This window comes from Lipotes vexillifer, unplaced genomic scaffold (assembly GCF_000442215.2).
Source record: "Lipotes vexillifer unplaced genomic scaffold, Lipotes_vexillifer_v1.1 scaffold4, whole genome shotgun sequence".
Taxonomy (NCBI): Eukaryota; Metazoa; Chordata; class Mammalia; order Artiodactyla; family Lipotidae; genus Lipotes; species Lipotes vexillifer.
Genome location: NW_006785876.1, coordinates 1415541 through 1426457, shown reverse-complemented (window position 1 = coordinate 1426457; position 10917 = coordinate 1415541). Strand labels below are relative to the sequence as shown.

The window sequence follows — 10917 nt, the reverse complement described above, 5'->3', positions numbered from 1 at the left end:
GGGAAGATCCCACGTGCCGCGGAGCGGCTGGGCCCGTGAGCCATGGCCGCTGAGCCTGCGCGTCCGGAGCCTGTGCTCCGCAAATGGGAGAGGCCACAACAGTGAGAGGCCCGCATAACGCAAGAAAAAAAAAATGGAAGAAGCAGCTTGAATTCTGGAGAGCTGAAATAACATTTTGGAATGAGAAGGCTTAAAAACATTTGCCCAGCATTTAGACCATTTCTGGTCTCCCCCTCTGTGCTCTGTCACCGGACCTTTGTCTCTAGGGAACCCAGGAAGGACTTGTCTTCTTCTGCACGTAGGGAGGGCTGGAGACGTCCCACATGCTTCCCCCAGCCCAGGCCAGTGGAAAGCTCTTGGGTTGCTGCTGCTGTTCTGGGCTCCCTGTGACTCTGCATCCTCCATCCTCCCCCCTTCTCAATCATGTTCCTGAGCAAAAACAGAGGTCTGACAAATAAACTGAAACACTCCCCATCACCCCCAGCCTATCACTGAGGCCCAGGTTGTGAGTATTTGCAGTCATCGCACGTGTGGCAGGTGCCCGAGCACAATTTTCAGCATGCCACAGTAGCATCACATTTCCCTCTCCGGGAAGCGTATTGCAGTGGGTCTTTAAATTTTCATTTCTTTTTATAAATATGCACAAATATACTTTTACATAAACCATAAATCATACACACTTATTGACGTGCAATTTTGTTTTCATCTTGCTTGGCTCTCACCTCCTTACCCATTTCATCCACCACACCACTTCCATCCGCAGCTAACCCATTGTAACAGCTTTGTAGATTCCCATTCACATCACCTCCACACTGATGTAAGCGTGTATATGGGTGTGCATGTGCTCACACACACACATACACACACACACACACAATTATACACATACACATATATGGAAGGCTCTTGCCATTGTTTGACCAAATGGGATTATTTATGCCTTTTTTTTTCTTACTGTCTTCTTTGCTTCCTTTTTTCTCCTTTCCTGCTGTGTTGAATTGTTAAAATGTTGGCATTCCCTCTCTGCAGTCCTCTCCCCTGCATTTTTTTTTTTTTGATTCTCTATTGATTTGGCTGCTATAGTACATATTTCTATTCTTCTAGAGTTAAAAAGTAAGTGTAACAATGTCTGTAGTTATTCCAAATCCATCCTCCTCCACCCACATCCAGGGCTGTAGCTTGCTTTAAGTCCCTGTTGGACTGTCTCTCACCTTAGCTCCAGTGTTATTACTGTTTAAAGTTTTAGTTTTCACACATACATGCACCCATACACACAGGGTGTTTATGGTAGCTACTTAAATATTTTTACTTAAGTACTCTACTTTTTTATGTTCATCATTGTTTCTTTATCCTCCATATTTCTCTGTGTTTTTCTTCTTGCTGATCATCATAATAATGACTTACACTTGTATAGTTCTTATTATACGCCATGCACTCTTCCAAGCACTTTACGTACGTGACCTAATTCGGTCCTCTCAACAGATACTGTCATTATCCCTGTTTTGCAGATGAGGAAACTGAGGCACATTCATAACTTACCCGAATTTGCCCAGCAAGTGGCCCGGCTGGTCTGCTCACCAGGGAGCCTGGCTCCAGAGTCCATGCTCTCTTGCTTGGCTGCCTCTCAGTGAGTCCTTTCGGAGATGGGGGCGGGGGAGTGGTGGTGAAAGCTTAGTCCTCTTATGATGGGAAATGACTTTTTTTTTTAATAAATTTATTTATTTTATTTATGTATTTTTGGTTGGGTCTTCATTGCCGTGTGTGGGCTTTCTCTAGTTGCGGCGAGCGGGGGCTACTCTTCATTGTGGTGCGCGGGCTTCTCATTGTGGTGGCTTCTCTTGCTGCGGAGCAGGGGCTCTAGGTGCACAGGCTTCAGTAGTTGTGGCTCGCGGGCTCTAGAGCGCATGCTCAGTAGTTGTGGCCCGTGGGCTTCAGTAGTTGTGGCTTGCGGGCTCTAGAGCACAGGCTCAATAGTTGTGGCACACGGGCTTAGTTGCTCCGCGGCATGTGGGATCTTCCCGGACCAGGGCACCAACCTGTGTCCCCTGCATTGGCAGGCGGATTCTTAACCACTGCGCCACCAGGGAAGCCTGGGAAATGACTTTATTGTGTCCTCACCTATGAATGATAGTTCTGTGTATAAAATTCAGGTTGACAGTTATTTCCCTCCATTGTCTCCAGGAACTATTGCTGTCACTGGGGCCGGGGCCGTTGTCTAAGTTGGTCTTTGCAGGTCCCCTGGAAGCTGATAATAGTGGCTCTTTTCCCCTGAAGTTATACAGTTTCTCTATGATATGTCCAGGGGTCGATTTATTTTTATTTATCCTGCTCAATGCTCAGAGTGCACTGTCAACCCAAGGGTTTATGTTTTTTCAATTCTGGAAAATCTCAACTGCTGTCTCTTCAAATATTGCTTCTTCACCATTGCCTCATTCCCTTCTTCTAGGACTCTTATCAGGCAAATGATGAAACCTCTCAGTCTCTTCTCCGTGACTCTTAACTGCTCTTTCCAGTTTTACCTCTTGCTTTCTGTGCTGTGTTTGGGATGAGTTTTTCTATATTAGCTGCCAGTTCACTAATTCACCCTTAAAATATGTCCAGTCTGGGGTTTAGTCCCTTATTCCTTCTATCTTTTTGTTTGTTTGTTTCAGTGATTCTAGTTTTCATTTCAAAATTTCTTTCCTATCCACCTATTCTTATTTCGTTTATACCTATTTGCTGCATGATTTCTTTTTCCTTTTAAAGAAAACCTATGCCTGCATTCATCTCTTTGGGTATTCTCAACATGCTTATTTTGAAGTCTGTCTTGGGAGTGTAGACTGGCAAAGTCTTGATGGAGAACAGTGCCTCAAATTCAATATACTGATCTGCTGAGACCCAGCAAAAGAGTTTTCTCACAGACTTACCAGACTACACGTTCAAGGATGGTCATCACAGCGCTATTTCTGTTAGTGGGAGTGGGGGGCAATCTAGTTGTTGCAGCCGCAGGAAAGGGAAGTGAAATTTGGGGGTACACAGTATGGAATGTATGTAGCAGTTATAAACTGAGAACGAGATGCACATATAGCAAAACTGGTAGATGTCAAAAACACAGTGCTGATAAATAAGTAGGAAACAGAATGAGCTCTGTAGCACAATATTACTTCCATAGCTTACAAATTGCACAGAAAACTTATAATGCAGATGTAAGATTACATACAATAAAAGGGTATGCATCAAATCAGTTAGAATGTGTGCCTGTTAGAAGAAGCAGGGCACAGGAATAGGGCTGGGGCATGAGGCACGGGGATAAAAATGCGCGCACACTCGCACTCACACACGCGCGCGCGTGCACGGCTTTGCCCAGACTGACGAGGGTGGTGTGCAGTACACTGAAGAGTATGGCTAACTCAGCCCCTCTGTGCTTCTGTATCAATAAATGTCTTTTTCTGCCTGTCCAGAAAACTACTTTTTCATCTATAACAAATTCAGGTCCCAACTACTGGTTTTGCTATCTGTTTTTAGCATTAGATTTATTCATATATTTTGGCATTTTGGTGGGCAGGTTCGTTTTTAATGAAAACCATTTTATTTCTTTCTCTTTCTCCCTGTCCCTTTGTGCTCATCCCTCTCTGTCTGACAGACCCTCCAGGCCCCCAGTACAAAAGCAGCTCTAAGAAGGACAATTTGGAGCAACTGCTCCCGCCAGTATTGGGACAGGGCTGTGGCCGACCTGGTCAGAGTCAGTGGGCAGCTCGGCTTAGCAAGCAGAGAGGCTGAGTTTGCCCTTTCTTCCACCTTGGGCTTGCAGTGGGCGTGACCCAAGCCCCAGGCGACATCAGGCAGCACTTGTTTTCCTCCGTCCCCTTTCACTCACAGGCTGGGTGGTGGGGAGTCTCTCCTCACCCTGCAGCTTCCAACCATGTCTTGCACTTTCAACCTCCTTCCTGCCTCTGGACCGGAGCCCCGAGGCTGAAGGCTTAAGCTCCACTTTCCATTTTGCATCTCTGTCCTGCTCCTGGTGTTCAGAAATACGTCTCGTAATCTAACCCAGCAAAGTCTTCTCGATATTCTCTTTTTTAATTTTACCCGCCATTGCTATGGTGGGAAGAGGTGGTTCTTGCCTCAATAGATTCTCAAATTACACAAACAAGTTTAGATAAAGCCTGATGAAATATTTATTAGCAAGGAGATGAATGTGCCTGATTTTAAGGCTTCAAATGATTTTTGTACTCGTTTCTTGGAAATTCATCTAAGGATTGCACGCTTAATTTATGCTAGGCCCATTCTTTTCACAGATAGCCTTACAAACAGCTTAGGGAATCCAGCCTTTGGTAATCACAATCCTCTCCTTAGAGCACTGGGAAACTGGCTTCTACGTCATAGCCACAATCGATGCTCCAAATTCAGAACCACTAACTAGACCTTCCCTTTCAAAGAGCCCCCTCAGGCAGGAAACATTCTGTGTGTTCTCCCCACACCCCAATCCTGTTACTGAAGTTTATTTTCATTTGATTTTCCCGGGATACAATAGTAGTATAGTCAAATAGAAGAAGAGATTTTTACCTGGGTCCAAAGCCCTTGGCAATTATTACCTAGGATCCTGGACTCTAGTATGATTAGAACTCGGTCTCCCCGCAGCCTTACTCCCCCATTCAAGCCCTCCTTCCAATCCCTGCCCCAAACCAATGTATACCTGGCCTCCTCCACCATCTTGCTCCAACAGCTCTCTGTGACTGGAAACATTTATTAGCAAGGAGGAGATGAATGTGCCTGATGTTAAGGGCCCAGCTCTCTGGGCCTTTCCCAACGGCCCCCTTAACCCCCTGCACTTTTCGGAACCTACTCAAGCCTCACCTTTAGTAATGTTGCCTTTCCTAATGCCACTAACCCACCTTTTCCTCCTCTGAACTTCCCTCTACCATTGATCGACATTCAGCCCTTTGCCCTTCAGGGCCTGTCATCTTATGAGTATAGTATCCTTCCAATATGTCTGAAAGTACCTTGATGCCTAAAGGTAGTGTCATGTGTCACAGATGCTGGTACGTTATCTCTTGATCCGCCCACGAGTCTTGAGATAGAGTAAAGCAGGTGTTATCACAGTTATATTATTATTCCTATTTTTCAAATGCTAAAATTGAGGCTTAGAGATGTTCAGTAACCTGCCCTACTAGGAAGTAGCAGAGCTGGGATTTGAACTTAAGTCTCTCCACCTACACACCTGTAATTACTTTCTAGTAAAATCAAAACGGCAAAGAGGTCTGCTCCATCTCACGTCCAACTCCGTGACTGGTCATCGCTGCCCAAAGTACTGGGTTGAAGAGCCAAGCTCAGACTAAGCAGGAAAGCAAACCATCCACGATGGAAGGGCAAGGTCAACCGTGGGTTCAGCTTTTTAAAGGAAGAGCATGCAGGCCACCTGTTTGCCATCCCCCACATCATATTAACTTTCTTGAACTAGGATGGAGTCTTCTATTAGTTTGTAGGTTCCATAGCACTTAGAACATAGTGCTTAACATAGGGTGGAGGAACAATAAATAGGTAATGCTTGACAGTAACATCAACATCCTCAATAAGGCACCGCATCGTGGAAGCTGCACAAACAGCTTGCAACAGCTGTACCAAGGGAGAATAAGTGAAGGGCTCTGCTCTGGACCAGCTAAACAGCTTTCACTTGGTGAACGATTTCAAACTAACACGCGTGCAAAATAAAGTGTGAAGCTTGAGGAAAATTGTTTCATCCAGGAAACTGAGTGTCACTGTAAAACAATGAGTTTTGCTTCTACGTGATGATAATACCTCTCATATGAACTACCACTTGGTGCATACCCTGCACGCAGGTGTTTTTAAAGGTCACGCCTCTCTTCTGGAGCTCAGTGTACCCCTGCACCCCTTGCCGCCACCTCCACTCTTGTCAAGTAATGAATCCAAAAGCGGGAGAAGGTGTTTCCAGCATGTACTGTTGTAAGTTACCGGAGGCAAAATTACTAATTACCACCATTCTCCTACAAGCAGAGCGCTCCTTCCCTCTCCGGCTTCCCTCCCAGACCATCTCCTGCCTCGGGCTAGGAGTTCTCTGTTTCCGGTTCATCTCTTTTCCATACCTCGGGACAGGGATGTGTCCAGGAACCCAGGCCAAAAGTAGCAGATTTATCACCGTGCTAATGACAGCGAGCTGCATGCTGAGTGAATTCTGCAATCCCCCTCAACTCCTTCTTTCGCCAAGACCTATGGAGCTGCAAGATCCAGCCTGTTACAGAGACTGTTACCTTCACATGAAGAATGGCTCTGTTGGAAAATGCAATTAGGTATCAGCCATAAGGCTATTTTTAGAAGCTTGTTTGGGAAGATCTCAAAAGCAAAAACTGCCATGTGGTGGGAGATTGTTAGCCAATTGGCCAGAATTGAGCATCACTAAACAGATTTTCCACCTACCTTTATCAATATGCGGCATTCTAATGACCCACCTCACGACCCCTAGGGATGGCTCATTGTTCTGGGAATAGGTATCTATGTTTGTGGAGTTTATAGAACTCTCAGTCCTGGTGGCAAAACCCCCCTCTTTATTTTCATGAGCAGTATTTCCCAGGCTGGATCTGTGGAGAATGTTTCACCCTGTTATTCCAAAATAGCCTCCCCAGGGCTTGGGAAGGGGAGCCTGGTCACTCCGGTAGGAACAGGGGAAGCCACAACACACTAGGCTGAGCACCTATGGGAGGCACATAGCCGGGGAGGCGCATGGTCAGGGAGGCCAGCCGTCGAGGACACTCTTTGGCGGGGAGGCTTGTTGTCGGGGAGGTAGTTTCCAGGGGGGCAGGCAGCCCGTATGGGCTCTAAAGGAGCAGGTCACTGTCCAGTCTCATTAGGAGGGTGGTACCCAGGCACGTTAGAGGCTCGTGGCACCTGCGCCAGATACCCAGGAAACCAGCCAGGCACCACAGCAGCATCGGTGCTCCATACTGTGGGCGTGAGAAAGCCCTCGATGACCTCGTCGAAACCGAGAGAGGTGTCTAAATGGGCCGCTGCATTCGCCACAGCACTATCTCCTTTTATTTGAAGACTGTGTGTGCCGTGCTTCTTTAAACATCAAGTCAGCAATGTTTGAGGCAGACTGGAGGCTCAGCCCAGCACCACCTCTGTGCCCCCAACTTGTTGACTCTGCTGGTGCAGACAGTAGGGTCACGTGGGGAAGAGAGCCCACCTCTGGCCATGGCTGGGCTGGGTTTCAGGTCCTGGTGGCTCCAGGCTCATCCAGTACTCATCCATGGGCTAGGTTTCCGCTTCCTCACCCCCTTCCAACACATTCCCTAAGTTCTCACTCGCCCCCACTTGGAATTAGGGTGCAATGATTGCTTCCACCCAGTCCTTGGCTCCCTCTCTGTGCGTAGTTCTCTCCAGGGGGGACACGTGGAAGGCAGGGCAGACTTGCACAGTGACACACCAGGAGACAGTGGCCTCCGAGGTGGAGCTGAAAGAACTGGGGATGTTTAACCCAGAGAGGACACATCTAAGTGGAGAAACCATAGCACCGTCAGATGTGTAAAGGGGTCTCGCTGCCCATGAGAGAGGATCCCTTTTCTATGCTGTTCCAGAGAACACACCAGGTCCAAATAGGAAAATTCCAAGGAATCAGGTGTCAATAGCACATCAGCAATTCCTTATATACAATTTAACCAGTGGAACAGCCTGGGTACATATAAGTCAGAGGTGAAATGGCCATTTCATTCTGTAGAAGGGACTCCTAAATTGTGTGGGAAATTAAACTGAATGACCTCTGCCATCCCTCCCAATCATAATATTCTAGGAGTGCCCTAGAACTTTTGGGGAGTGACAAGATCTCCTGTGACTGCTTCACTGGAAACTCGGTTCAGGTGTAGCCTTTGAGGCATAGAATGAACTGTATATGAGGAAAGGAAGCAATGAAGTTCCCAGGCTTTCTCAGAATCCCCCAGTGGCCTGATCACATCTCCCAAATGGGACGTGCAATACAGACAGCGCTGACATTTTAACAAGTGTGCTGAACGCTTGGACACAAACAAACCCCAGGGCTGCTGTTGCAGCCATGCCTCAAGCACGGCATCACGGAGTTTCAGAGATGGAGGAAGCCTGGAGGTCATTTGGTCCCAGCTCCTACCCAGGGCAGGAGTTCTCTATCTAACAACCCAACAGATGGCTGCCCGGCTTCTGCTTGAGCATTTTCAGGAAGGGGCTCACTGCTCTGCCAGGAGATTTAGTCCATTTTGAGACAACTGTATCCACGTGGAGACAGTCCTCGTCGTGAGCTGTTTCTTCCTCGTATTGAGCCCCAAGTCTGCCTTCATTTGACTTGACTTTTACCCTCAGCAGTAGGACAAAAATAAATCTGTTCTCTCATCCATATAACAATGTTTAGATTTTTAAAGACAGCCATTGTCTCCGTAACTCCAAATATTTTTTTTTCCTGTCTAAACGTCTCCAGTCACCTTAACCATTTCTCACATGGCGTGGTTTCCGAGCCCTCACCATCCCAGTTACCATCTTCTAAGTATTTTCTATTTTACTAATGTTCCTTACAAAAAGTAGCTCCTAGAACAGATAACCAACTGTGGTCTCACCACTGCAGAGTACAGCGGTGCTCTCACCTCCCTTGATCTACACACTAGACCTTTATTGATGCAACGTGGAATTAGGTGTGTTTCCTACCAAATGATCAACTGTTGTGTTCATATTAAGGTTATCATCAACTAAAACCACCATATTTTTTGACACAGTTTCTTGTAGCTTAAAAGAAAGAAGTGGATTTAAAAGGGATCCTATAAATTATTAAAAGATCAAATCCTGCCTCCCCTTTCATTAATTATAGACACATAGGGCTTCCCTGGTGGCGCAGTGGTTGAGAGTCCGCCTGCCGATGCAGGGGACACGGGTTCGTGCCCCGGTCCGGGAGGATCCCACATGCCGCGGAGCGGCTGGGTCCGTGGGCCATGGCCGCTGAGCCTGCGCGTCCGGATCCTGTGCTCCGCAACGGGAGAGGCCACAACAGTGAGAGGCCCGCGTACCGCGAAAAAAACAAAACAAAACAAAAAATTATAGACACATAGAACTGTTTAAGAGACTGTAGCCCTAGCAAAGATTATGAGTGACATACTAAGATAACTGAACCCACAGATAGTGGGTCCAAAAGTGAAATGTGTGCTTATATTGATACGCCAGGGTCCCAGCCTTTGCAGCCTCTTGTTCCACATATCCAGGGCCTACAGGGCTATGCTTGCTTGGTCTTTCATACTCTACCTAATTTTTTTTAGTTCGCCACCTGCTTCCTAGGCCACGTCTTCCTCCAGCCCACTGGAGACTCACCAGTGGTTTCCTTTGTGTCTTTGACAGGTCGCCTGAAGGAAGAAATCACCCAGCGGCACGTGCAGCAAGTAGCTCTAGGTGAGTACAAAGTGGAGCCTGCAAGCAGACAGGGAAGGTAATACAGGCTGACCTGGTCTGGGAAGCCCACGCCCAGCTGAACAACAACCCATCCAGAACCCTTGGGAAGGTTAAAGGAGGGGAGGTTTGCGGTCAGTGCAGCTTTCTTGGGACGCCCCTCCTCTCTGGGACCAGTCTCCCCCTCCTGTGTGCTTGCTTCCGGCTGTCAGCACCTGGCACCCCACCCTCCCGGCTGCTGCCTCATCCTCTGACCTTTTCCACCCCACACCCCAACCTAAATTCACCCCCTATGTCCCAGCTCCTCAGGGTCCTACTCAGAGCTTTCTAGAACCACGACTAACTCATCGCAGCAGTAACGGTTGGTGATGAAAACAGCTACCAGTGGCTGAACTATCTCTGTGCACTGCTGTATGTGCACATCTCCTCATCCTCACAACAGTCCTAAGAGTGCAGTGCCTTTTCCAGATGAAGGTGATTCAGTGACTTGCCCAAGGTCACAGGCTAGTAAGTGTTGAAACTAGGACTTGAACCAGGTCTCTGAGTCCACACTGGGCACTCTTGGTCCCCATGCAATTTACTGCCCACAACAACGATGGGCCCACTTCATACATTAATAGTGCAAACACTAAACCAACAGAGTGATATTGTAAGAGGGCCTGGGCACCTTTTAGGCAGTGGGCGTCTGCAGAAAATGCCCCGTTGTGACACGTGACCCAAGGAAGTCACCCAGGAGGAGTGTGCAGCTCCCTGGAAGGCTGGTGGAACAGGGCTCCTGGGCAGGCCCCCCCGTATATCCTCTCCCACTAGCCTGGGATCAAGCCTTCTAGAGCTTTGATTAAATAAGCAATTCATGTGTTCCAAACAACGGGATTCCCCTTAAGAGGAGCTGGCCCCTGGAATGACCTGCAGTTGGAGAAATCCTGTGCGCAGGATCTCTGGGGGGAAATGGAGTAGAGCCCCAGCGTCATGAGGGTAATCCAATCTGAGCCTAGTAACTTGGATTATTGGGAAGGTTGGTTGTTTAGTTTTGGTCATAACAATGATCGTATCAAATAACTACTGATTACATCAGAAACACAGAACAAGGAAGCCTAAGACACACTGATGGAGCCTGAGCTTTTCCCTGTTGGCCCCGGGACTGAGGGGTCAGGCAGATGTGCTGGGCTTGACCTCCCATTGCCAGAGGCCTGGGCAGGGCCTTGGAGCCAGGATTCTGCGGAGCACCTTCCCCAGCACACAGCCAGGGCTGCCCGGGGCCCTAACTCATAGCGCCGTGCTTGGGAAGGGCACAGGGACCTCTGTGGGGAGCTGCGCCGAGGTGCAGGTCACCGGAGAGGGAGTCATCCCTAGCGCTGGCTGTCACCTGGTCTCTTCTTCAGTCTTCATGATGCTTGTTGAACAGAAACAATGATGTGGAAAATACCACTCAAGTAATTCCAAGGGCGGTTTTGCTCTAGGGCCTGGGGAATCATTTCCATGGCTTTCAGGGCAAGAGGTGTTCCATCCTCTGTGCCCCCGCCCCCC

At 48.0% G+C, this 10917-nt stretch overlaps 1 protein-coding gene across 1 annotated transcript in view; it reads left to right on the top strand.

Moving 5' to 3' along the window:
• The window catches only part of KIF6 (kinesin family member 6), a 399602-nt gene that overhangs the window by 353433 nt on the left and 35252 nt on the right, over positions 1–10917 (top strand). The window contains exon 16 of the mRNA XM_007458311.1: positions 9343–9393. Within this exon, the coding sequence (XP_007458373.1) occupies positions 9343–9393 (51 nt within the window). The remainder of the gene's footprint in view (positions 1–9342; positions 9394–10917) is intronic.